This window comes from Ciconia boyciana, chromosome 24, assembly GCF_034638445.1.
Source record: "Ciconia boyciana chromosome 24, ASM3463844v1, whole genome shotgun sequence".
NCBI classification, from domain to species: Eukaryota; Metazoa; Chordata; class Aves; order Ciconiiformes; family Ciconiidae; genus Ciconia; species Ciconia boyciana.
Window position 1 is genome coordinate 122,301 of NC_132957.1, and position 22,577 is coordinate 144,877.

At 42.8% G+C, this 22,577-nt stretch overlaps 3 protein-coding genes across 6 annotated transcripts in view; 1 reads left to right on the forward strand and 2 right to left on the reverse strand.

Moving 5' to 3' along the window:
* Positions 1–1,487: 1,487 nt before the first annotated feature.
* Positions 1,488–6,339, reverse strand: LOC140643674 (kelch-like protein 23). The gene is made up of 3 exons (XM_072845793.1): positions 3,416–6,339; positions 2,272–2,683; positions 1,488–2,049 (listed from the first exon to the last, which is right to left on the reverse strand). The coding sequence occupies exons 1-3, from the start codon at positions 4,392–4,394 to the stop codon at positions 1,743–1,745; spliced, it is 1,698 nt and encodes a 565-aa protein (XP_072701894.1). The 5' UTR covers positions 4,395–6,339; the 3' UTR covers positions 1,488–1,742.
* A 966-nt stretch (positions 6,340–7,305) lies between these two features.
* LSM7 (LSM7 homolog, U6 small nuclear RNA and mRNA degradation associated) lies at positions 7,306–10,959 on the reverse strand. Of its 2 annotated transcripts, none has more exons than XM_072845792.1 (4): positions 10,821–10,959; positions 10,318–10,396; positions 8,730–8,801; positions 7,306–7,545 (listed from the first exon to the last, which is right to left on the reverse strand). In XM_072845792.1, exons 1-4 carry the CDS (start codon positions 10,866–10,868, stop codon positions 7,403–7,405), a joined length of 342 nt encoding a protein of 113 aa, XP_072701893.1. In that variant the 5' UTR covers positions 10,869–10,959; the 3' UTR covers positions 7,306–7,402. The 2 variants fall into 2 exon arrangements, with proteins under 2 accessions (XP_072701893.1, XP_072701892.1); XM_072845791.1 differs by having other exon boundaries at positions 10,306–10,396; positions 10,821–10,951.
* SPPL2B (signal peptide peptidase like 2B) overlaps positions 10,753–22,577 on the forward strand; it is a 34,293-nt gene continuing 22,468 nt past the window's right edge. The window contains exons 1-2 of one of the 3 annotated variants that reach the window (XM_072845789.1): positions 10,753–11,089; positions 20,567–20,686. In XM_072845789.1, the coding sequence (XP_072701890.1) occupies positions 11,033–11,089; positions 20,567–20,686 (177 nt within the window). In that variant the 5' untranslated portion in view covers positions 10,753–11,032. Of the gene's footprint in view, positions 11,090–11,229; positions 11,486–20,566; positions 20,687–22,577 lie in introns of those variants that run through there. The other 2 variants (XM_072845787.1, XM_072845788.1) reach the window with 2 other exon arrangements.

A 22,577-nucleotide genomic window follows, 5' to 3' on the forward strand; every position in this document is an offset into this window, starting at 1 on the left:
GAGAATGAAGGACAGTGTAACTAGAACACACGGCTGTGAAGAACCATGATCCGTCTCCCACATCTGACCTATGCAAGGCAAAATATAAAGTCAGGAAAGACATGTGAGAGAAAGGCAGAAGGAACTGAGCCAGCATTTCCTTGAAGGATTTTGACATTCAGATCTGCAGGAAGCAATGCTGAAAAGCAGCCAGCCACCTATCTCTGTGGGATGCCAACCTTCAGAAGGCTGTCGCCTAGCCCCAACTAGCTGTACTTTGCTGGGAGTGCAAGACCCTTCATTAGGATACCAGGAATTATTTCAGCCTGTTGATCAAGGATGATGCTTTCTTTTAAAGCCCCAAATGATACATGAGAATATCAGCTTTTAAAAGATTTATATAGCCTCTAGGGCACAAGAGTACAACTGGCCATTGGACTCAAAGAACAGGCCCAGCCTTTCATTGCTGCCAGCCTCATCACAGGGGAAGCACCAACTCTGCTCTTAGCTCATGGAGCTGGCAATGCCACAGCCCAGCTGGAGGCTGATAGAAGGACTAGAGCCAAGGAGTGGAAGCCAGGCTGGATTGAGAGCTCCACATTTGCAGACCTGAATAGAGTAGCTCCTGCCATCCTGAAGTAGTGCTCACAGTGGTAGGGTTGCTTTTAATCCACACCTCTTGGTTTTTAAGGCCTCTCCCATTCTCTAGAGATGATAATCATTCAGCTCAGGAACTCTCTTAAGGACATTTTCCTTTCAGTGTTGCTGCGTCATATCAAAGAACAGACTCTGCTAACACAGATGACAGCAACACTTGTAGAGTAACCTCTTGGGTCGGTGCTGTTGCACTCTCCCCTTCTCATCCAGTCAAGCAGACTTGTGTGGCAGCCATTCTCTCAGCTGCTCCACTTGGGAGCCCTGAGTGCCCTTGGAGACCTATCCCATATTGCTGTGTTAAGTCCATAGTCCTGCCCATCAAACCTTCTTCCTCATACACAGTCTTTAAGGCTACATGCAGGTCCCTGCTCCTTGCACCCTCATTTCAGTGCTTTGGGATGGGGATTTTTATTCTGGGTCTGTACAGCAACGAACCCAAAGGGGACTAAGAAAACTGAAGCAAGACTCTTAAGTGCCCCAGTTTGCAAATCACTATCATCACATACCTGAATGTATAAATCCAGAATAGCCTCCCTCCTTCTGTGGTGCTCTCCAGCCTGGAATAAAGGTAATTTTAGCCATAATTACGTAACTTGGGAAACTTGCTTATTTCAGGCTAAAATGATACCGATACTGGGTATGGCTTGACTGCAGTGGTTGTTTGGGGTTTTTTTTTTTTGCTCTGTCCTACAGCACTAAGAACTCACACATCCTGCTAAAGATTCCCTTGACACACATTTGACTTATTATTTTACTCCTACAATATTTTCTAACACTGATGCAATGACTTTCCTGTCTCTCCCAGCTGTTCAAAGGACAGAGAGCCACAGAGGTTAAAGGTCAGAGCAGCCCTTTATTTAGCATCAACCCTGAGTTTATGTACCATAACAACAGTGGCCACTATTTCCAATAGTGACTTGCAACTCACTGGCTTTTGCTTCAAGTTCATTTGCCAGATAGAAAAAAATCCCACAAAGTTACCAAGGAACAGATCTATTTTCAAAATTTAAAAATCTCAGACCAAACTTTACGCAATCTAACTCCCATCAGCTGTAAAGCACATAACTTTTTCTTTTTGGTTATGCTGGATCTGGCATCACTCATGCTTATGTATCAAATCTTCGCACAGAGACACACCCATGAATAGGAAGGGGGCAAGGAAGTTTGTTATCTATGACTTGGCACATATCAATGTAGGGATCAAAGAGGACTACAACAGGGAGGGCACTGTTCCCCTTCCTCTGTCCAAGGAGATAAATTCGTCCATTCACAGTGCTGCATCCCATGAAGAACTTCTGGGTCAAGCATTCCTCATCCACCTGGGTCCATTCATCTGTCTCCACATCAAATCGAAAAGCTCCCCCTCCTATGGTGTACAGAGCACCATTCAGTGATGTGATGCAGAGGTCATACCTGGGAGGGAAGAAACCCTTTATCAGAATCAACAGAGAGATCTGGCCCCTGAAATATTCAGTGTGACTTTGGTCCTCATATCAAGACTCCCATTTAAACAGAGAATCACAGAAGTGTTGGTGGGACAGGACTTCTGGATTTCTCCAGTCCAACCTCTTCTTGGAGCAGGACCAACACTAGAACCTTTCTCCTCCTGCCAGGTCCCAGATGATTATTTCTTACCTTGGAAGTGGGGAGAATGAGATGACATCCCAGCTGTCCGTCTCCGTGTTCAGCCTTTGCACTCCATCATATACATGTCCATTTTCATCCAGGCCACAGACCACATAGATCCTGGTTCCCACACTGACCGCATCTCCTCTCTCCACAGGTTGAGCCATAGGAGTCATGCTTTCCCACTCCGACTCCATTAAAGCCATGCGCTCCACTGCTGAGATTATCCCTTCATCTGTGCTCCCCCCAAGTACATACAGGTAGAGCCCTGCTCCTACTGCACAATGGCTATTGCGGGACTTCTTCATGGCAGGCCCTTCCAGCCAGCTATTGTCCAAGCAATTGTAGATAAGCACCCAATCCACACTATACCACACAAACTCATCCCGGAAATATCCTCCTGTCACAAAAAGGAAGCTCCCTGGAAAGACAGTAGAGAAAAGTATCAGTTACGTGAAGGCTGAAAATTGCTCCTGAGGACTAGGGTTCTCATTTCTCCCTCGGCTGTACTGATGAAGTGCAAGATGAGCAGAGAAAGTTACTGCTCTTTGTATCAGTTTGCAGTATTTGATTCATCATCTGCACAGAGATGCTGGGCTTACAGGATGCAGTAAGTCCTTCCAAGTCTGCTCCCACTCTTGAACAGAATCATGGAAACACTGGTTGGAAAGAACCTCTGGGGATCTCATGTCCAAACTCCCACTTGAAATGGGACCATCACCAATACTAAATAAGGGAAGCCATGGTATTGAGCTGTCTTGAAAGTCTCCAAGCATGAAGATTTCATAACATCCATGGGTAAGTTTAACTTAACAGCAACTATAAATCAGAATTCACCATCTGTCAAAACCACTATGAAAGAGAAGGCCAAAAAAATATGCTGCTTAAAGTGAAGTCATTAGACTCACTCCAGATAAAGCTAATGTGAGGAGTTCAATAGTTTCTGCTATATGAAAAGAAATATTGAGCCTTGTTTAACATTCTCCCAGGACTAAGGAAAACAAAACCGTTCTTTGAATGAACACAAATATGAATGAGGTTTTAGCAATGCTGAACAACGCAGTTTTGCAGGGAGTTCAGCTGAACTCCCTGCATTTGGGTCTCTCAGCCTCAACTGTTTGCATTTGCTCAGTCCCACTTCTCTGTAAGTTACCTACTGCTGCCACTGCATATTGGGTAAGGTTCCTGCGCTGCAGTGGAGAACAAGCCTGCCAGGTCCCTGTTTTAGGTTGAAAGAGAAATAATTCTTGCTGTTCCTTGTCATGCTTTCCTCCCAGGACATATAAGGTGTCATAGCTCCGACCAACATAAGGACACAGTTCCGTATTCTGCCAGCTGGGTGGAGGACAGCTGTCTAATTTCTTTATTAATCTGGAAAAGGTATCTGTCTCTCCAGAGCACTTGCTGCGTTTCACCAAGATATCGAGGAAGGACAAACTCAGAAAAGTGACCCTGACTTTGCCCACCAAATCCAGAAAGTCTTCCTCTCTCGTTGCTGGGTCCTCCATTATCCACCTCATAATACTGTCAAAAACCACATCTTCTCGCAAAACGAAGAGGTCATCGCTTTTTAGGAGCTGCATCAGCATTTCTTTGGGTAGTGCCTTAAATTCTTCCTGGGAAATCACATCCCCCCAGTGAGTGAGAGCCACATTCATAGCAGACGCATACAGCTCTATAAAGGCAAATTGCTGCGAGTATGTCATCAGGCCCAGGCAGTTGGAAACATGCAGCTCTCTCTCCAGAAATTTCTCACACAACAGTTTCACCCTGTCAAACTGAAAAAAATCAGCTGTTTCCAGTAAGCTGGTCACATTTTCTTGACCTATAAGCACTTGGGCTGTGCGAGTGAACTCAAGTAGTGCGTGAAAAGGCACTGCATCTATCCCTCTGATCACTATGTGGTGTTCAGAGCTCTCTCTCGTCCCCCCAAAAAACATGGCTTCAAAATAACGACTATGTACTGAAAGTACTCTACGGCTGACCTGAAAGAGTCTCTCTCCAACCTCAAGAATTGTGTCTGCAATCATTTCTGTCTGAGGTTCCAGCTCCTCTTGTTCTTGTGCAGGCTCCATGCTTGCTGACTGCCAGGTAGTTAAAATTAACTCAGCCCTTATGCAGCCTTTACTCATGTGAGGTCTCTGGAAACATTATCCCCCTAGCTAGAATAAATACAAGATAAGCCAATCTTGTCCTAAAAATAGAATGTGTTTTCTACCCTCCTGCTTTGCTCTTCAGTCTTTTCTGCTGCTTTCAGAGCAGCAATAGCAGGAGAGCTGTATAACCAAAAAAATGCAGATTTAATTGGCATCTACCTTAGCCAGATAAGGCCACAGCAAATCAGGGGAGCTGTTAGCCAAACAAAGAGGCTGGACTATGAGGAGGAAAGAGGAGAAACAACCAAAACCTTCCTCAGCACTGACTAAATATCACAAAGTTGTAAAAGAACATTGAATGCATTTGGAAAAAAGTACCCATTACAATACTTTTCACTTCTTCAAATCAAAGTCATAGGAAAGCATGAGACTTCCTGGGAAAAAACACTGATTTCCCCAAAGCTACATCCTTCATCAGTTCAAGTTTAATATCAAATTCCAGATTGCTTGCAGTATTTAGTATATATTTAATATACTAAATATTACAGTATTTAGTAAACATAAATATTGTAGTATTTAGTATATATTTTTATATATATCCTTTAGTAAGAGATGGGGAGAAGGAATGAGCCCCCATTCGAACCCAGACAGCTGTCACATATTCGGTCATCCTCAGTGTCAATGCACTAAATAAATATAGTCATAGTACAAGCAACAGCTCACGGATTCCACACAGTGAATTTTTCCAAAGTGTTTAGACCAAGTTATTAAGTGGAGAGATTTGCATAGTGACCTTGAACTAGTGCCCCTTATCCCAAAGATCCCATCCCAGCAAGACTTGGTCCCATTTCTTGGTGGAGTTCAGCAAGCAGAATAGTGCTATCTGGCTCAAGAGCACCTTTTTTCCCTGGAGGTTCCCTCCTGCATTTCTGGAAGAGGCAAAACTGCTGTTACAAATGGTTTTATGAAGAGTCACATTTAGGAATGAATCCAACAGAAAAGCATATACACATTTAAAATTCAGCTATCATTTTCATATTCTTATTTTCAGGTACTTGACTCCCAAACAGAACCCAGAAGTCTGCACTGCAGAAAAGGACAGCCACATATCTTGCAATGAAGACTGAGCAGGAAATGCTGAAAACATGCCCCTCTCCAGAGTTTATGCACTTGATACATGACCTCAGGCAGATCTCTCTGTACCCTCTGCATCTAGAACCTGCAATCCACTCAAGAGAGCTCCAACAGGTCTGTTTCTGATGCTACACTCAGAAAACAAAGAGAGTGCAGAGATGGTGCAGCATGTTATTGGTATCAACAACCAGCAATCTCTCTCCCACCTAAGGGACAGTTCAAGACTCTACTCAGGCTGATAGCAAGCAAATTCTGCTCCAAAAACTCTAAATAAAGAATCTCTTTTGAATTGTGCAATTGCATGAACAACAAGTTTGTAGTGTTAGAAAAAAATTATGTTGGAAGGAGCACGACTACAGACGGCTCTGTGAACCACTCAAAGAAGGAACCCCTAGGAGATGAAAATCCAGAAGCGCTCAAGTTTACACAGGCAATATGCCACACAAGACAACTGGTCCCTAGTTTCATAGCCTCCTGGAAAAGTCACGTACACTGAACTGGAATTTATTTACTTCAAGTTCCCATCCACTTCAGAGCTGACCCAGGAAAGGCTATGAATGGGAGTATGGTGCTGTTGCTAAAATGAACAGCCAATACAACCTGTCCTTGGCATGTTTTCTTGACAACCTCTAGGAACAAGACTGCTGCTACCACCAAAACATTTTACTCTGCCACAGCCTCCTCATAAAGGGTCCTCAGGAAAAGCAGGTTACATACAGCCTATGGGCACATATCCTCTAGTAGACAGTCTTTAAAATGCCTAAGAGAAATGCACGAGTCCTCAGAAAAGCAATGAGGTGCTCTCAGTCATTTCTCATCAATTCCCTGTCTCAGAGTGGAACACAGCTTCTGATCTGGTCCCTCCTGATGTTGCTGTGTTTACATGCCTCCTGAACAAATTTAATTTACATTTACAACTGTGGAGAACTGCAGTGTCAGCTGTAGAGCACTTTTTCAGACTGAAACCCAGACATTTAGGAACAGATTAATTTGTATTTATTCAAAACTCCTCAAATCTTGCTATTTCTGCAGTATAAAAGAAATAAAAATGTTTACTTACAAATCAAGTTATAACAAGCAGAACCACAAGTGGATAGCTACAATATAAAAATATGCAGTATTTCCAGACACTGCCTACAATGGAACTTTAGGATCTTAAATATTCTTCCCCTAAAATTCCAAGTATTGAATAGATACTTCCGTAAGGTTCATGTCACTCAGCCAAGAATCATCCTAGAAGTTAGTCCAGTCCTTCTGTAGAAGTGTGGGATCCTTCTGATACACAGATCACAGCCCACAAGATCCAGAACAAGTGCTAGAAAACATCTTCTTAGCTACACAGCTTGTACAGGTGATGACAAGGTACTATACAAGGAAAGTCATTTTCCTGCATGCGCTGGAGCAAGCAGGCAAAAGAGACTGAACTCAGCAGCAGGAAGACTACAACACAATGCTTCCCAGCTGAGTACTGACATCTAAGAGGAAGAAAAACATGTTCTAATGTATTTAGGCTTTAGATAAAATACATTTTTTATGTATTTAAAAATGTAAATAATATAACCAATATTCAGGGCATTCTTTACTAATTTTATGTGGTTGTTTCAAAACTCACAAGATCAAGAGGGTCTCAGACAATTCCATGACAATGTATTCTCTCCTGTCAGCTCTAAACAATATAGTTACACATTTATTTGAGGGGTAGGGAAAAAAAATCAGAACTTACTTCTTACACACCATGCCCCATCCTCTCATCACTTATGGAAAGCCACAAAAATAAAAGTTGACCATTCTTTCACACTAACAAATACACATTCAAACTCCTCCCCCAAAACAGGAAGCTTCTCACACAATGATAGTTTTCTCTGATGATTTGCACCCTTGAAGTCTTCAGAGACAATCCAAAGAAAGCATTAGCCATCTTGCTGCTGAATGAAAGGGTTTGGAATAGCTTCCATTCCATCCTGTGGACAAATAAGAACCACAGAAGTCCCTCTGCAGACCACAAGTCCCAGCTGACGTGTGTCTTCTGTTAATTTGTATTGATCATCTGGATCTGAAAAGCAGAGATCCACAGTTACAATGGCAACATAAGGAAAATAAACCAAATTCCATCAACTTCAAAAGGCACATACGCGTTTTTTCCAGGTGTCTCTGCATTGTTTTAGTGAACACATGAACTATAAAAGTAATGCAGCAGTAACATCTGATATCTTCAAGACATTACTGATTTACTAATTTTCAAAGTAGCACATGCCACAGTGAGCAATAAAGAATTCAGAACAGCGGAAGACATCTTTTAAAGAATTCAAAGGCCCTTTCATTCATCTAACCAAAAGCATACATAAAGTGATTAAAAATGCTCCTGATCCCATTTCAAATGCCATTATAGACAAACATTTTGGGATCAATGCAAATCAGAAAAAGACCCTGTCTTCAGAATACACTAAGTATAGAATGCACTGGTCCATTCCCAGACCAAGCCAAACAAGGCTGAGGATGGGGACAGACAAACACTTAACACAGCAACAGCCAATTCTACCCTCCTTGAGATGTCAATACATTTGATAAAAATGCACTACACTCATCTTTTAAAACTCCCTTCTAAGGGCAAAATTAAAGCTTCAGGTGCTTCTTGTAAGCAGACAAGAGAATACTCTTCAAAAACACTGTCCTATCATATGATAAATTTTGTTTCAGAGGAAGGAAAAGGACATGGGAGCATTTAGCCTTGGATGGGAAAAAGAAACAAATAATAAAAAACCCTACAGCTCTATTAGCTCTAAGAAGCTACAGAAGGCTTTAGTTCCACAGAAATGCAAAGAATGCATTTACAGTAGAGTTTAAGACAGTAAAATACTAGTTCTTGCTGAGATGCTTTTCCTGATTTGAGCAAACCAGCAACCCTCCAGCAGTATAAAGAAACGCAAAAGCAACTGCCTTATCTGAAGAGACACACACTACTTTATTCAAGCTTTAGAGGACAAGAGCGCCAAATGAGTTATAGAGGAGCTCAAGCAAGGACTACCAAGAACGTTCTACCACAGCAAATGTGCTTACTCCAACTTCTGTTATCTTATCCCTTCCCTTTCTTTACAACTTAGTTATCACGAACATGTCTTAGTTCGGATGATGTCAACCTGTAGTTTCTGGTTGTTCACTCACAGAGCTGTAAGATTTCTGTTAAGAAAATTATTCGGGGGGGGGGGGGGAGATTTACACAGATAGCATATTACTTACCTCGCATATATTCAATGGTACCGTCAAGCACAAGGTTCAGAAGAGGGTCAAATCCTTTCAAGACACCACTTGCTATTGAAGACCACACACAAAACAATTATTAGAGACCAAAACCAGGTATACAGCAACACAAGACTGCGAGAAGGACACATTCAGTTCTCCAGCTCTGTTTTCTCCTTCGAGCAAGGCTATCAAGCAAATGAGACCAGAGATACTAAGCAGTGCCCTCTTTATCAAAGTGCAAATGCACGAGCACCTGGTTTGTGTTGTGCCAACTGAAACTTACAGGTTTTTCAATCAATTCTTCAAAATGCTCTTCAAGACACTAACATTTTTGTTCTCAGCCAATTTCAGGGGCATTTTAAGAATACTTCAGCATAACAAATCAATACAAGTCACACCACAAAAAAACCCAAAACCAAATAAACACCATGGCATAGCAAAAAAGTGAGGCAAGACTGTAATATTTTGAAGTGTTTTCCTCAGAAAACCCATCTTCCAGGTGCCCTCCTGGAACATAATCTCTTTAGTACAAGCAGTGCCTCCATAGGAATGCACTGCAGACAGACAAGCACTTTGTCCTAAAACAGAACATGATTCCACAAGACTGGTCACTTAATAAATCGCAAGACTACACAGAATGATCTCCGGGTTTGAAAAATACTTGTTGATCACCAGCATTACTGTCATTGCTAACAGCCCAAATCAAAGAAGAGAGTCTTGCAATCCCAGGTGTTATATGAAGATCATAAAGGAACTTGGCGTTGATTTTTTGAGAAGAAAATCAAAACCAATAGATTCAATGGAATTGTCAACTGCCCAAAAACTACAGAAAACCCCAAACCCCATATCTATCAGTAAGGAGTCCATGTAACTTCCAAAACCTCATAAGCACCAGGTCCTAGTGGAGTTTTAAAAGAGATTTTTAAAAGCAAACCGAGTTTGCTTTAGCAAAAGCTTCTGCTGAGCATCTCCCACGCAGCATGCTGTTAACTTTCAGACAAGCGGTCTGCAGGTGGCACTATCAGCTGCCTCGGGAGGGATAGCTGTAGACACGGTAAGGGAGCAAGTAAGGGTGGGAAATGACATAAGAGCCTCAAAAGCGATGAAAAGACATGGTGAAATATATTGAAAAAATCTGTGAACTCCAGGCACATTTAGCATGTTAAGAGATGAAAAGGATGATAGGTGTATTAATCATAACACCCATAAATATTTCTTTACTGCTTTAAGTGCAGCCTTGCAATGTGAAAAAATAGCCAAAAAAAAGAAGACAGTTGAAGACAACTAATAAATGAAGATGAAAGAAAGGTGCACGAATGAAACATAAAGATAAAATTTCAGCCAGGGGATTAATGGAAAAATTAAAGGAGATAAGCTTCACACCGGTAACAGCAAACAACGACAAATAAAAGCACCTGCTGCTCATCGTCATTCCTGGAAAGCAAGCAACATGACCACAGAGGAGACAAAAGCCGACAAGCAAAGAGCGAGGCAAAACGCCAACGTGCAAAGCGAGCTTCACACTGCAGAGGCACAAGCCGCATCCCCGGCCCGGGGCCAAGCACTGGCTCACCTTCTCTCCCACCTTGGAATTTCACTCGGATTGTTTTGTCGATGTACTTGGAGAGGTCCAAAATACTCTCCTTCTTCTTCTTCTCCTTATCCTAAAGGAGAGGAGCAAAGGCAACCTGAATTGAAAAGAACCCTCCCCTGCCCCGCCCCTCTCCTCCCCTCCCCTCCATAACACTTCTTGCAATAACGCTGTTTGCAATACGGCCGCGGAAACCGCCCCAAGCAGAGCTCCACGCCAAGGAAGAGCAAGAGGACAGGGCTGACCGGCACGGCGGCGGGCCGGCGCCACGGGGCGCGCAGGCCTGTGCAGCACCGCCATGGCACCCACGGCCGGACCGGGCCCACCCCTGGGCGGCGATGACCAGCGGGAGACGAGACGGGCCGGGCCGGGCTGGGCCGAGACGGGCCCACCCCTGGGCGGCCACAGCCAGCGGGAGAGGAAACGAGACGAGACGGGCCGGGCCCCGATCGCCGCCCCACACGAGGCCGCACGGCCGCGGAAACACCGCTCCTTACCGCCATCTTGCTCGCGCCACCACCACCTCCGCTGCCGCCGCTCGCCATTTCATTCGCCGCTGCCAGAAGTGACGTTGTACCGCGGCGAAGCCCATTAGCGGCTCACGAGTGCGGGGCGGGACTTCCGGCGCGGGTTGCTGGGTTACCCGGTGCGGAAGGGCCCGACCCGGCCCGGTCGGAAACAAAGCGGGCGGCGGCGCAGCGGGCCCGGTATGGCGGCGCGGCGGGCGCGGCTCCGTGTCTGGCTGCTCCTGCATTTTCTGCCGCAGGTGGGTGGCTGCGCCGGCCTTGGGAGCTCCTTGGGCCCCCCTTGGGCCCCCCTTGGGCCCCATGCCTGGCGGGGGGGAGAGCCCTGCTGGGATTGGGGGGCAGCAGCCGGGCGGGGCAAAGCCGATCACGGGCAAAGCCGGGCGCCGGCCTGATGCTGGTCCCAGGGCCCTGGCGGGGCCTATGGTGCTGGTGGCCTCGCTTGGTCGGGCGGCGTTTCTCGGTCTGAGACTCGCCTCTTACGGCGACTAACGGCGCGGAGCAGAACCTGGGCTGCCCGGCTGCAGCAGGAGGTGCCGCAGCCCTCGGCAGCGGGAGGGTGTTACTGGCCAAGCTGCAGCCCGCTTTTTCTGGAGGAAAGAAGACGGCATCGTTCGTACCTCGGGCTGCGCCCCCACGTCCGTGTTGCGTGTCCTCCGCGATTTAGCAGTATTTATATATGTATATTTGGGGTTGTTTGGGGTTTTTTTTCTTCTTCTTTCCGCAGTTAACAGCATATTCCTTATCGGGTCCCTGTCGGGCCAGCAGCTTTCTCCAGGCAGTCCTTTGGGAAGGGTGCACAGGCCAGCGGCTGGGGCTGGGATCCTCGCAGCAGGGTTGGCTCTTGGCTTTGGGTTCATCCCAACTGACAAACTCGCCCTCAGAAAGCAGCCAGCAGAAAAGAAAGGGGATTTCTGCTGAACCTGACTTCATAGCCTATCTTGAGTCTTGCATTCTCATTACTTACAATACTAATAACTTTTGTGGGATAAATTTTTAAGGGTGTGACAAACTAGGCATGTAATCCTGATACAGGAGAGGGTGGATTTTTAGCTATTGCATTGCATGGTGCATAGCTTTTGTATTTTAAGTTCAGTTGTCTTGTGTTCTGAAAAAGTTGAAGTCTCATTTAAAGTTCTTAACTGTTTTTTAGGTAATTTGGAGGGTAGTATGTCTTCTTGAATATTATTGGTGTAGCATCTTAACATGACAGTCTAATTTTTCCCTCTTCCATACCTGTCTCCTTACTGATTCCTTGCCAGTGATCTTTAGTTACAGAATGGTCTGGTTTCTGGCTAACTTCTTTTTTTATTTCTGCATCATCCCTTTTTTCTTTTCTTCCATCATCTTTTCCTGCATCATCCCGTCTTTATTCCCCGCATACCCTGTGCATTTTGACATCTCTATTAATGTTTCAAGTGGACTGGTAGTGCCAGCAAATTAGGCCCCGCAAATTAAGATATAAGAATGGGTCAAGGACTGGCATGGAATCAGTTTGATCCATCAGTTTGGAAAAGGTGAGCACATCACAGTGTGGAAGGACAGCAGGTGAGATAGTCCACTGGTGGATAGATACTTGGAGATCTTGGCTTCAGCTCCATGCATTGCAGCATACTTCCTTTCTGTAAGTAAGTCATTTACCATGTTTGTGCAGTGGAGTAGTGTTAACATGCTTGAGGAAGCTTTGAACAGGCTGGCCAGAGTGCTGAAACAGTCCTGCTTGCAGCAGCAAAAAGCAAAATTTACTGTATGCTGCTAATATGTTTCTGTTAGCCAAGCTGGCTCATTTAAAGTTTGTTTGAATACCTCATATTTTGCAATACTTCTCCATCTTTTGTACTTGCACTTGTCGGTATGGTTTTAGGTAGCACATCATCCTCAGCTTGAGGCAGAGAGGAGCACTCTGATGCACTTGTATTGCCGTGATACACCAGTGACTGATGGATGGGGTTATTCTGTGGGACAAAGCTGACAACTTTCACAATGAGCTGTTGTGTGCATTTTCTGTGCACCAGCTGTACTCATTATCAATGGCTTACTCTTGTCTTAGTGCTGTTGGGCATATTTGGAATATATCTTTGTCTCTCTCCTTGAAATAGGATAATAGGATTTTTATTTTTTTTCCCTGGGGCAGGGGGAAGTAGTGTCCACATTTGCTTTTGAACTCTGATTTATGTAGGGAGAAGGAACAGGTTGGCTAGTGAAGCATGGTGCTCTCAAATTTCGGCCCTCATCTGGGAACACCTGAAGAGGGGTGTGATCTTATAGATCCAAGTACAATCTGCACTTAGATCTTGCTTTGGTATCTGAGTCCTCACTTTTCATTTAACTTCCTTCTCATTCTAACCATTCCTTCACGGCATTGCTACCTCTCAGTTGTCCTGTAACAATATCAGATATACATGAGCCTTTGACTAATGAAGAATATAGTAACATGATCTGCAGTGAGCATGTTGGATCTAGCTCGTCTTCACTATACTAGCTTTCAGCAGAATATTGAATTGAGTTGTTGGTTTCTGTATTTAAAATCAGAGCACTCTATGATGAAGGTCCGAAGAGTTGAAGAGACTCTGAAATTCTGGATTAAGACGGTGGTTGACAACTTAGTCTCATTGTGAGAGTTGAATGAAACACACAATTGTTTCATTGTGAATATGAAACTCTCTCCACTGTACAGTGGTTGTTGCAGGAGTGTTTTCTTTGTGTGCAAATTTGCTGTCTGCTGCTAATGGTCTCCAAATTGATCGGTGCAGTTCATGGAAAAGAACGCACCCCAGCTCTTGGGAACTCCGCTTACTACGTGTATTGCATGATAAGAGTAGGCATAGCTTGTTCATTCCTCCTTCAAGGAACACAGCTCCTAGTGTCTGTTAAATCTCCCTGAGATTCAGGTGACCAGATCAGCTGATAGAGCTAATGAAAGTGGAAAAAGTGTATGGGGCATCCAGGTGAGCTTGGGGACAGAGGCAGGGAGGAACAAACAAGAATGAGCCACTAGGTTGGCTCAGTCACTCGCGTTGCAGTTTCTTGAAATATGGTTGAGCTGAATTACTCCTCTCCACCTTCTTCCATCCTTTAACTTGCAAGTCCCAGTGGTTGTCTCTGAGCTGCATTAATTCACCAACATGACAAAAAAACTTAACTTGGCAAAAAATTGGGGAGTGTTCTGCTCTTTTAATGCATTAAATAAACCATGGAAGGTCTGATGAGGTTCAGAGCAAACAAGTGTGCTCTTCTAATGCCACAAACAATTAGATTGGCTCAATTACCTGTTAAGTTGTGCCCTCAGACTTTACACTTCTGTTGTGTGAAAACCTTTTCCTTGTTTTGCAGCTTTATATAAAACACTTTGCTTTGTGTTAATTATACAACAATCTTCATAAAGCTATGATTCTAGCAGATTTCCTCACAAGCAGAGGTCTTGTGTGTGACATGGCACTGTGGTTGAATATGGATGCCTGATTGGTAACAATGTTTAAATACAAATACTCTCTCCTTATTCATATAGGGAAAATAGATCATTCCCTACTTAACTGGGAGAAGTTACTTCTGCTATTTGAGGCTAGGAAGCCCATTTCTTTTGAAGCTTGTTGTAGTGCTTTCTAAATCATATGTACTGTAAGAAGCAAGTATCATAAAACACCTTATTGTCACAACAGCTGCTGTTTTTCTGTCGCTGTTTGAAAAAGGCTGGGCTTGATATCCAAATACTTGGAAAAGAGCCCTTGGGCGTTGTAGGAACGTTGTGTAGGATCTGCACAGGAGATTACATTTTCTCATGGGTTAATCTAGGATACAGAGTGATCTCTAGGAACTAAGAATCATCATAAATGTTGCCACCATCCCAGTGCATCAGCTGCACTGCGTTGAACTTACTTTTGTTGTCTGATACCTAGTGACATAAATAAAAACAAAACTGGAAGCATCAAAGCCCAATGGTACTGAAACAAGAAACTCTGATGCCTATGGCTCTGCTTAGATGGGAGGATAAGAACAAACTTGTAGTGGCTGTTAACAGACTTGAGAACTATGCTTTGATGGTAAGTGATTATTGCCTTGTAAAAATGTCTGTTAATCCACATTCTTCATGGACTCCATTCTCCATGGACTTTCTAAAACTCTGTACACCCTCTTCTGCTTTTAGTCCTGCTCATATTCCCTTTAGTTCTTCTCATCCTTCATTTTTTACTTGGCTTTTGGCACACAAAAACACATAGCTTCTAAAATGTTTTGAGCACTTCACATTAGGAACCTTTTACTCCCTTAATATTTCTTTAAAGAACATCCATTAAGTTGCTCAGAAAGCATAATTGTGTATTACTGTCTTCAGCGTGCCATTTGGGGATTATTACTGAGTTCCAGTAATGGTTATCTAAATGGAAATGTAGCAACACACCCTATACTTATTCTCTTGTTTTAAAGATGCGTAGCTTATATCTTATAAATGTAAAACTTTTAACTGTACAGGTTGATTGTTTCTCAGATGCATAAAGCTGTTCAATTACAGGTAGCTAGCTCCTGCAAAACTGCCTGAAGCTTTTGGAGGCAGTTGTACACATAATATTCAAAACTGAGCTACTTGATGGTTTTTTTTAAGCCCAGTCAGATCCTGTAACAATAAGCAGGAAACACTTTTGTTCTGGTCTTTTGTCAGTGTCTGTATTTGGGTCTCTGTGGCTTGTTACTCGTGAAAGTAAAATTCAAGATAATAATAATAATGGATTATTTTTCAGTACTTCTTCCTTCTGTTGAAAGGGGTCGAGGTGCTGTGGTTGGATAGCTCAGATACGAGTTATCAAGTCCACCATGGCGAATAGTTGGAGTTTTTTGCTAAACACGTTTTTTTTCCTCACTGCATATGCACAACAATATCTCCCTTCCTCCCCAAATAGCTGTGTCTTGTAAACTTGCGCTTTGCTGAAGTGCCTTTAATCTGCACCGAAATAAACAATGTAACCTGCTGTGCCCAGTACGCTTCAGGACAAATGTAATAGATTTTAGAGCACTTAATGAACACTAACGTTATAAAAAAAGGAAAAAGTTGCTGCATGAGTTATCGAAGACCAATTATATACAAAAGAGCTAAATATAAAAATCTCTACCTCCTGTATATTTTTAGGATGATGTTTCTCTACTGCTTTGCTGACATCTTGCAGTAGAATGGCATCATTTATCCTCCAGGCAGTGTGGAGATTGTTTATGTTTAAAGGATGATTCTTTGAAGTGTTACAAAAAGCATCTTTTTACCGTGAGTGTCTCCTAGGGGTGCAGGGTAGCTTCTGTGTAGTGGGGTTTGAAGTGAAGAGGGAGAAATGAGAGTGATGGATTCTTTTAATGGATTTTTGAACAAATGCATTAAGACACAACTTTGCCACTGCCTCCAGTCGTCTTTAGCATCTTGTTTCTCAGACCTGGAGAAACAAATGTGTAAGATGTTTTTGTAAGAGTGTAACTGTGTAACTATCAAATTATTAGTCTGTTTAGCTTATGAATGTTAAACTAGATGTTGACAGATAAGTCTGTCACAATTTTCTGTCTAATTCAGTAGCAGCAATGGTTAGGGATGTTACGTTGTGTTTCCCTTCAGAACAAGGTTTCATCAGTTCTGGTAGGCACAAGGTGATTTGCTTGGGGAAAACTAAATCTGAGCAACAGAGCAATTAAATCTGTCTTCAGTCAATTACTTCAGTTTTGTTTAAGAGTGCTGGACAGGAGAAAACGACAAGGAAGACTGGGAAGGGAGGAGTTGGATCTGTGGGTAGAGGACAGTAGGACATGCAGGGGGATGGTAGAAAGATAAGACAGTTAGATGGAGGGGGGGTGTTTGTTTTGAGAGGTTTGTTGGAGGTTGTTTTTTTCTGAACCTGCTGCTGGTGGTGGTGGTGGTGAACTGATGGTCTCCGCTCATCCTGTGTCCTGGGCTCACTAGTGAATGGGCAGCGTTCCGCCAGAAACAAAGTGTGTGACTAGTTAGTGTGCGAGCCAGGTCAGTTATTGTACGTGTTTCAGATATTATTTGGGGTTTTTTAAACAAATTTCAAAGTGCTAAGTGCTAGCGAGGATTATTGTGAGTTCTCAGTTAAAATGCCAATAAAATGGAGAAACTTCCCCTTACAATAGGAAGCAAATACCCTTGGAACACAGAAATGATAATAGGAACAATCTGTTTACATTAACGATGTTTGGTACTCCTAAGCACTGGATTCCCAAATCACTGGGCTAAAATAGTATTTTGAGAATGCTACATTTAGTATGTGGTCAGTTTTTTTCCTGACTATCTGATAGCTCATATGAAGCTAAGTACAGATATAATTTACATTTGCTCTCAGCATTGTCTTTTTGTAGTCTACAGCACTCCTTAAACCTTGAAGTTGCTCTGTAAGAGGACTGTGAGGTTCTGAAGCAGTAATTAAAGATTAGCAAGACTCTCCCTCTTCAAAAAGAAGCATTGATCTGGATTTGTACAATTGAATTTAAAAAGAAAAAACAAACAAATAAGAAACCACAAAAAAAAACCCCACACCAAAAAACAACCCTCAAAAGTTAGTTTTTGTCCTGCTTTCTGAGCATTTCTTCCGTATCTGAACGTTTTTTTTATCTGAAGCATTTAAAGCTTCCTGCAGCAATGGTCAGATCTTAATCTTAAATTGAATGCTTAATGTGGTGGTGTTCAAACCTGACCAGATGGGTTGCAGAATGCACATGAAAAGGCGTGGTACCAAGCAGCTGATGTTCAGTATTTTGCATGAAGGAAAGAGTTCTTAAACTTACACTTTTACAGTTAGTGGAGGTGGTGCCTCACACTACTTCCAAGAGAGTGCCTGCAACCCCATTGTTGCTGCCCTGAAGAGCATGGAAGTGTCCCATAGAACTTAACGGTGACTTGGATGATATTAAAATTAAATTCTGCATGCCTTCTCATTACAGCAAGGAAAAGACCCTATCGTCAGAGACTGAAGCAAAGCGAGGTACCCATTTGCCACTTAGAACTGGGAGGAAGAAGGAAGGAGGATTTGTATCAGAGCCCTTAGACTGCAAGAACAGTAACAGTAGACCTCATGATATACTTTGTGTTTCTTCAACAACTTCTGAGGGCAGGGAGGATTTACAGTTATTTTCGTTCAGTTAATATGAGAATGAAGTCACCACTAATTAAAGTTAAATAAAACCCACTAGTGGTAGGGAAGTTGCACGTACTTCCATGGTTGCTTTGTCTTCCTGATTTCTGGTTGCCTGGGTAAATACCTGCGAGGACTTGGTGTACAAGCAGACAACTACATGAACTCCACAAAAATATTTAATTTTGCAGGTTCTATATATGGTCTTGTAGGCATTTTTGGTCTGGCTTTTTGGGTGGAAGATGAGGAATGTATCTGGTACTCATATATGTCACTATATGCAGGGAAGGGAAGGAGGGGAGGAAATATTTAAAAGAACAGAGCTCATCATGAAGAATAAGAAGATTGGTGAATAACTCTGTAATAAGGAGGTGTTTGTTAGTATCTGCTATGATGGGGGGGGGATAAATTTAAGTAATTCTTGTGATGACCAGTCCTCCTATGTAACCCCTAGGTCTTTCAGTTTTGCTGGAAAATGGCCTGATACAATCTGACATAATCAAAATAATGAGGAAATTACTGTGTTTGCTATGTATTATTTCGCAGGGATGGGAAGCTGAAAATATTTGTGTTAAAAGGAGCACTTTATGCGGTTAGATGTAGTTAGAACACTTAGCTGAATAAACAGACTACAAACCGTACCACAATTGAGAAGATGCCTTAAACTGGTATATTTGCTGCATGTTACTATTTACTTTTCTCTGCAGCCCTTGTTCTCTCTCTCCAAATTCCTATAGGATCTGTGTTCTATTACTTCAGTTTCCTGGAGTTCTTCAGAAGAATTGTGATGTTTCCATGAGTAAGCCAACTAGGATTATTCTTGCTACCATGAGTTGCTCCCAGTGTGGAGGCAGCTGCAGTAAAGGCTGGTGTAGCTCCAAACTGAAGCCAGGCTGCCTGTCAACTCGAAATAACTTATACCGCCTATCAACTAGAAATAACTTATACAACAAGCATGCCTTGATTAGGTGAAGACTTGGGCTTCATGTGCAGTCTTTTTTTTTTTTTTTTTTACCTTTTGAAGCTTTGAGGAATTAGTAATAGTTTTTAAAGGGTTTTGAGTGAAGAATCATAGGCCAGGTTGTTATGTTTGAAACCCAATTTGTGACTATCTGTGCATGAGGTCCACACACAGCTTTGCGTGTAGTATTCCTAGTTCTTCAGCTCAGGACTGCAGCCTGGGCTGTACTTGGGTGTAGAGTTCAGATGGTCCTTCCACTGCAACTCAGCTCTGTTCCAGAAGCTGAACATCAAGTTAAAGGTGGCCAAAGCTCATGACTCTTGATTCAAGTAAAGGGATTTTTACCCATAAACAACTGGAGTGAAGCTGTCACGTTCTGCCTCTATGACCTTGTTGTAGGTTAACCCTGGTAGGCAGCTAAGCACTACACAGCTGCTTGCTCACTTCCCCTCCCACCCTCAGTGAGACGGGGAAGAAGAAAGGAAGAGTAAAAGCCAGAAAACTTGTGGGTTGGGATAAAAATTGTTTAATAAGCAAAGGAGAAGTAGAAGAAGAAAGAAAGAAAGAAAACAAGTGATGCACAGGCTCACCACCACCCACAGGTATCACTCACCACCTCCCACAGGTAGACCAATGCCCAGCCAGTTCCTGAGCAAAAGATGGCTAACCTCCTTAAAAACCCCCTCTTTTCACTTTTCATTGCTGAGCATGATGTTATATGGCATTGGAATATCTCTTTGTTTAGTCATCTGCCTGGTTGTGTCCCCTCCCAACCTCTTGTGTACCCCCCAATCTATTCACTGGAGGGACACAGTGAGAAACAGAGAAGGCCTTGACACTGTGCAAACACTGTTCAGCAATAGCTAAAACATTAGTTTATCAGCGTTGTTTTGGTCACAAATCTAAAACACAGCACCATACCAGCTGCTATGAAGAAAATTAACTCCATCCCAGCCAGACCCAGTACAGACCTGTAATTATAACTCTTAGATATGTAATCTTCACTACTTGTAGCAAATATTGTTGGAGTTTTGACAGCAGTGACTACTGGTGACTGAAGCAGTGAAAAGTATATGCAGTATGTAGTCTTGAGAATCTACATGTGCTACTTAGGACATAAAAAGAGAGCCGATGCTGTAGAGTCTTGTCAGACCTACAGCAAAGGTGTCCAAGGCTGAGTTTTGGAGTGATGTGAATCTGGAATTGATCATTACTTAGGCTGTACTTTCAGGAGTTGGTAGGGGCCAGGCCTCTTCTTCTAGCTCTCTTATCTGTTCTGCAGTAGTCCAGCTTCTTTCTATTGCTCTGGTTATATACATATATGCACCATTCTGGCTGTGTTGTTTGGGGTTGTGTTTTGTTTTTTTAAAAACACATCCAGTAACATTCAGTGAGGTTTCATTTGATTCTTTGACCAGTTCCTATGTAGAAGAGAATCTGCCTAATGTGTCTGAGTCTGTTTGAAGTATGATGGAAATATTAATAAATTCCACTGTACTCCCTGCACAGATACTGAAACTTTGTAGAATGTTTTGTTTTTCTTTAAAATACAAAGGCTAGTCAACAGCAAGTTATGCCCATCATTCTGCTATTTCATGTGACCCAAAATTCTTCTAGTGAAATTTTTGTTACGTTTTCAGGTGTACTGCGAGTATGGGATGGTACATGTCCTTTCAGAGAAGGGGAACAGCAAAGGAAAAGACTACTGTATCCTCTTCAACTCTCAGTGGGCCCATTTGCCACATGATCTGGGTAAAGCTGTAAGTACCTAGCCAAGCAATGACAGAAGAATGTATTCAAAAATGCCTTTGTTACAGGGAAACTTCTAACTTGGATTAGTAGAATTTGAAGCAACTACTTTGTTTGCTCTACTTAGAAAATATTTTTATCTGTTAAGATCACCCTAGGCAGTGCTATGATGGCAATATTCTTCTCCAAGCACCACGTAGAGGTAATGACTGTTTCTGGTTCAAAACAAAAATCTTCCTTCTGCACAACATGACCAGTTAATTGAAAATGGCACTTACATGTGGTTGGAAAGGAGTCTTTGTATGTCAGTATGATACAAGATACCACGTGGCCTTGCTAATATACTGAACTGTGACCTTTAGTGCTTTCTCACTGTTCATAGTTCTGTCAAGTGTAAGACTAAGTAGTGTCAAGCTTTTGCTGCATTATCCAAAGCCTTATGAGCTGACAATTGAGTCAATTCTTCACTCTCTTCCGTGAGAAAAAGTTACTGTCACTGACTGATGAAATCAGCAAATGCACTTTGAATGAGCTACTAATTGGGGAAGATGTGGAGTAGTTGATTGATATTCTGTTCATTTTATTCATTGTATTCCTTAATCTATCAGTTGAGTGCTAGACAGAATTATTAATGTTCCTTTTCAATGTATAAAGTCTTAATTACCTGTGGTGGGTTTATCACAACTGCAGATTACTCCCTAGATACATAGGTAGCTCAGATGCTGCAGCTGCTTTTGCCTTGTGTAGACCCAGCCAATAAACTCTTGCACTTGACTTGACTCCGTGTAACGTGAAGTCAGTGCATGTACGCACTGTATCCCTTTGCTTCAATAGCAGAAGTGGGAACACAGAAGTGCATGAAGCTGGTTTGAAAGGCTTAGGGTCTTGTTCGGCTGGATCCAGGCAGACTTCCCATGGAGTCTCTAGCATTCTGGACTCTAGGATTTGTGAGAGCTGGGGACTATGCTGTAGACGTCTTGTTTCAACCAGTCTCATAAAAATTCAGTGGAGACATATTTCAGTAGCTCTGCAGGAGCTAATGTAGTCCAGAATAGCTTGCACTGAACTGAAGCTGAAGCACTCAACAGGTTCTGCCCTGCCTTCCACAGAGCACTTGGGTTGCCTATGCTATATCCTTGCCTATCCCTGATTCCTTCCTCAGCCCTCCTTCTGCTTGTCCCTTCTTTCACATTCTCCCTCCTTCTCCTTCCCTCCAGTACTCCAGCAGTACAATTTATTAACTGAGGCGATGCAGTGCACCAACCTGAGCTCACTCTGCATTTGTGTTGTACTATGATAGAGCTGATAAGCTTTCCTGAAACCTGGACAACCAGGAAGTGTGCGTAGAAACGTTTTACTGTCTCTAGAGTAGGAGCCAGGTTGGAGACAGCAGTTTTCTGAATAAGCTTGGAGCTACTAACAGCTTGACTCTTAACTTTCCCTCCTAAAACAGTAGTCAGTTATGCAGGTATTTGGTATTGTATCATGTACTTGTGGATTTCTAATACAAAGTGTTACATGTGTCAGCTTTTCAGGTTAAAACTTTACCCTGACACTTGTCAAACCTAACAGCTCAACTCCTAGCAGTGGTGGGGCTGTGACCGGCTTCTGTTAGCACAGCTCACACCAAGAATCAGTTATTAGGTAGATAATTACATTTTTCAGGTGACTTGCAAATAGAACTGGGCAAAGATGGGTGGTGTTTAGGTTTTGCAAGGAACAATTTGTGCTGGTGTTATTTCTAAAACCTTGAAGTGTCTTTGGGTTGTTCCTGTGTAAACATACCAGAGTAGATGTCTTTGGGTGTGAGGAGGGCCAAAACTAAGGAATTGGGGCAGGCCTGCAACATCTCTGAATCGCAAGCAGTGAGAGAAGCAGCTTAGAATCCAGTATCCAGGTGCT

Bases quoted from the DNA above. Each gene is read 5' to 3' on its own strand.
- LOC140643674 (XM_072845793.1), bottom strand. From the start codon at position 4,394: ATGAGTAAAGGCTGCATAAGGGCTGAGTTAATTTTAACTACCTGGCAG. The intron at 2,684-3,415 runs GTAACTTACAGA...CTGTCTTTCCAG, and splicing joins ATATGCAGTGGCAGCAGTAG to GGAGCTTCCTTTTTGTGACA. The intron at 2,050-2,271 runs GTAAGAAATAAT...CTTCCCTCCCAG, and splicing joins TCATTCTCCCCACTTCCAAG to GTATGACCTCTGCATCACAT.
- LSM7 (XM_072845791.1), bottom strand. From the start codon at position 10,868: ATGGCGAGCGGCGGCAGCGGAGGTGGTGGTGGCGCGAGCAAGATGGCG. The intron at 8,802-10,305 runs GTGAGCCAGTGC...GGTCTTCAATAG, and splicing joins ATTCCAAGGTGGGAGAGAAG to CAAGTGGTGTCTTGAAAGGA. The intron at 7,546-8,729 runs GTAAGTAATATG...TCTGCTTTTCAG, and splicing joins TACCATTGAATATATGCGAG to ATCCAGATGATCAATACAAA.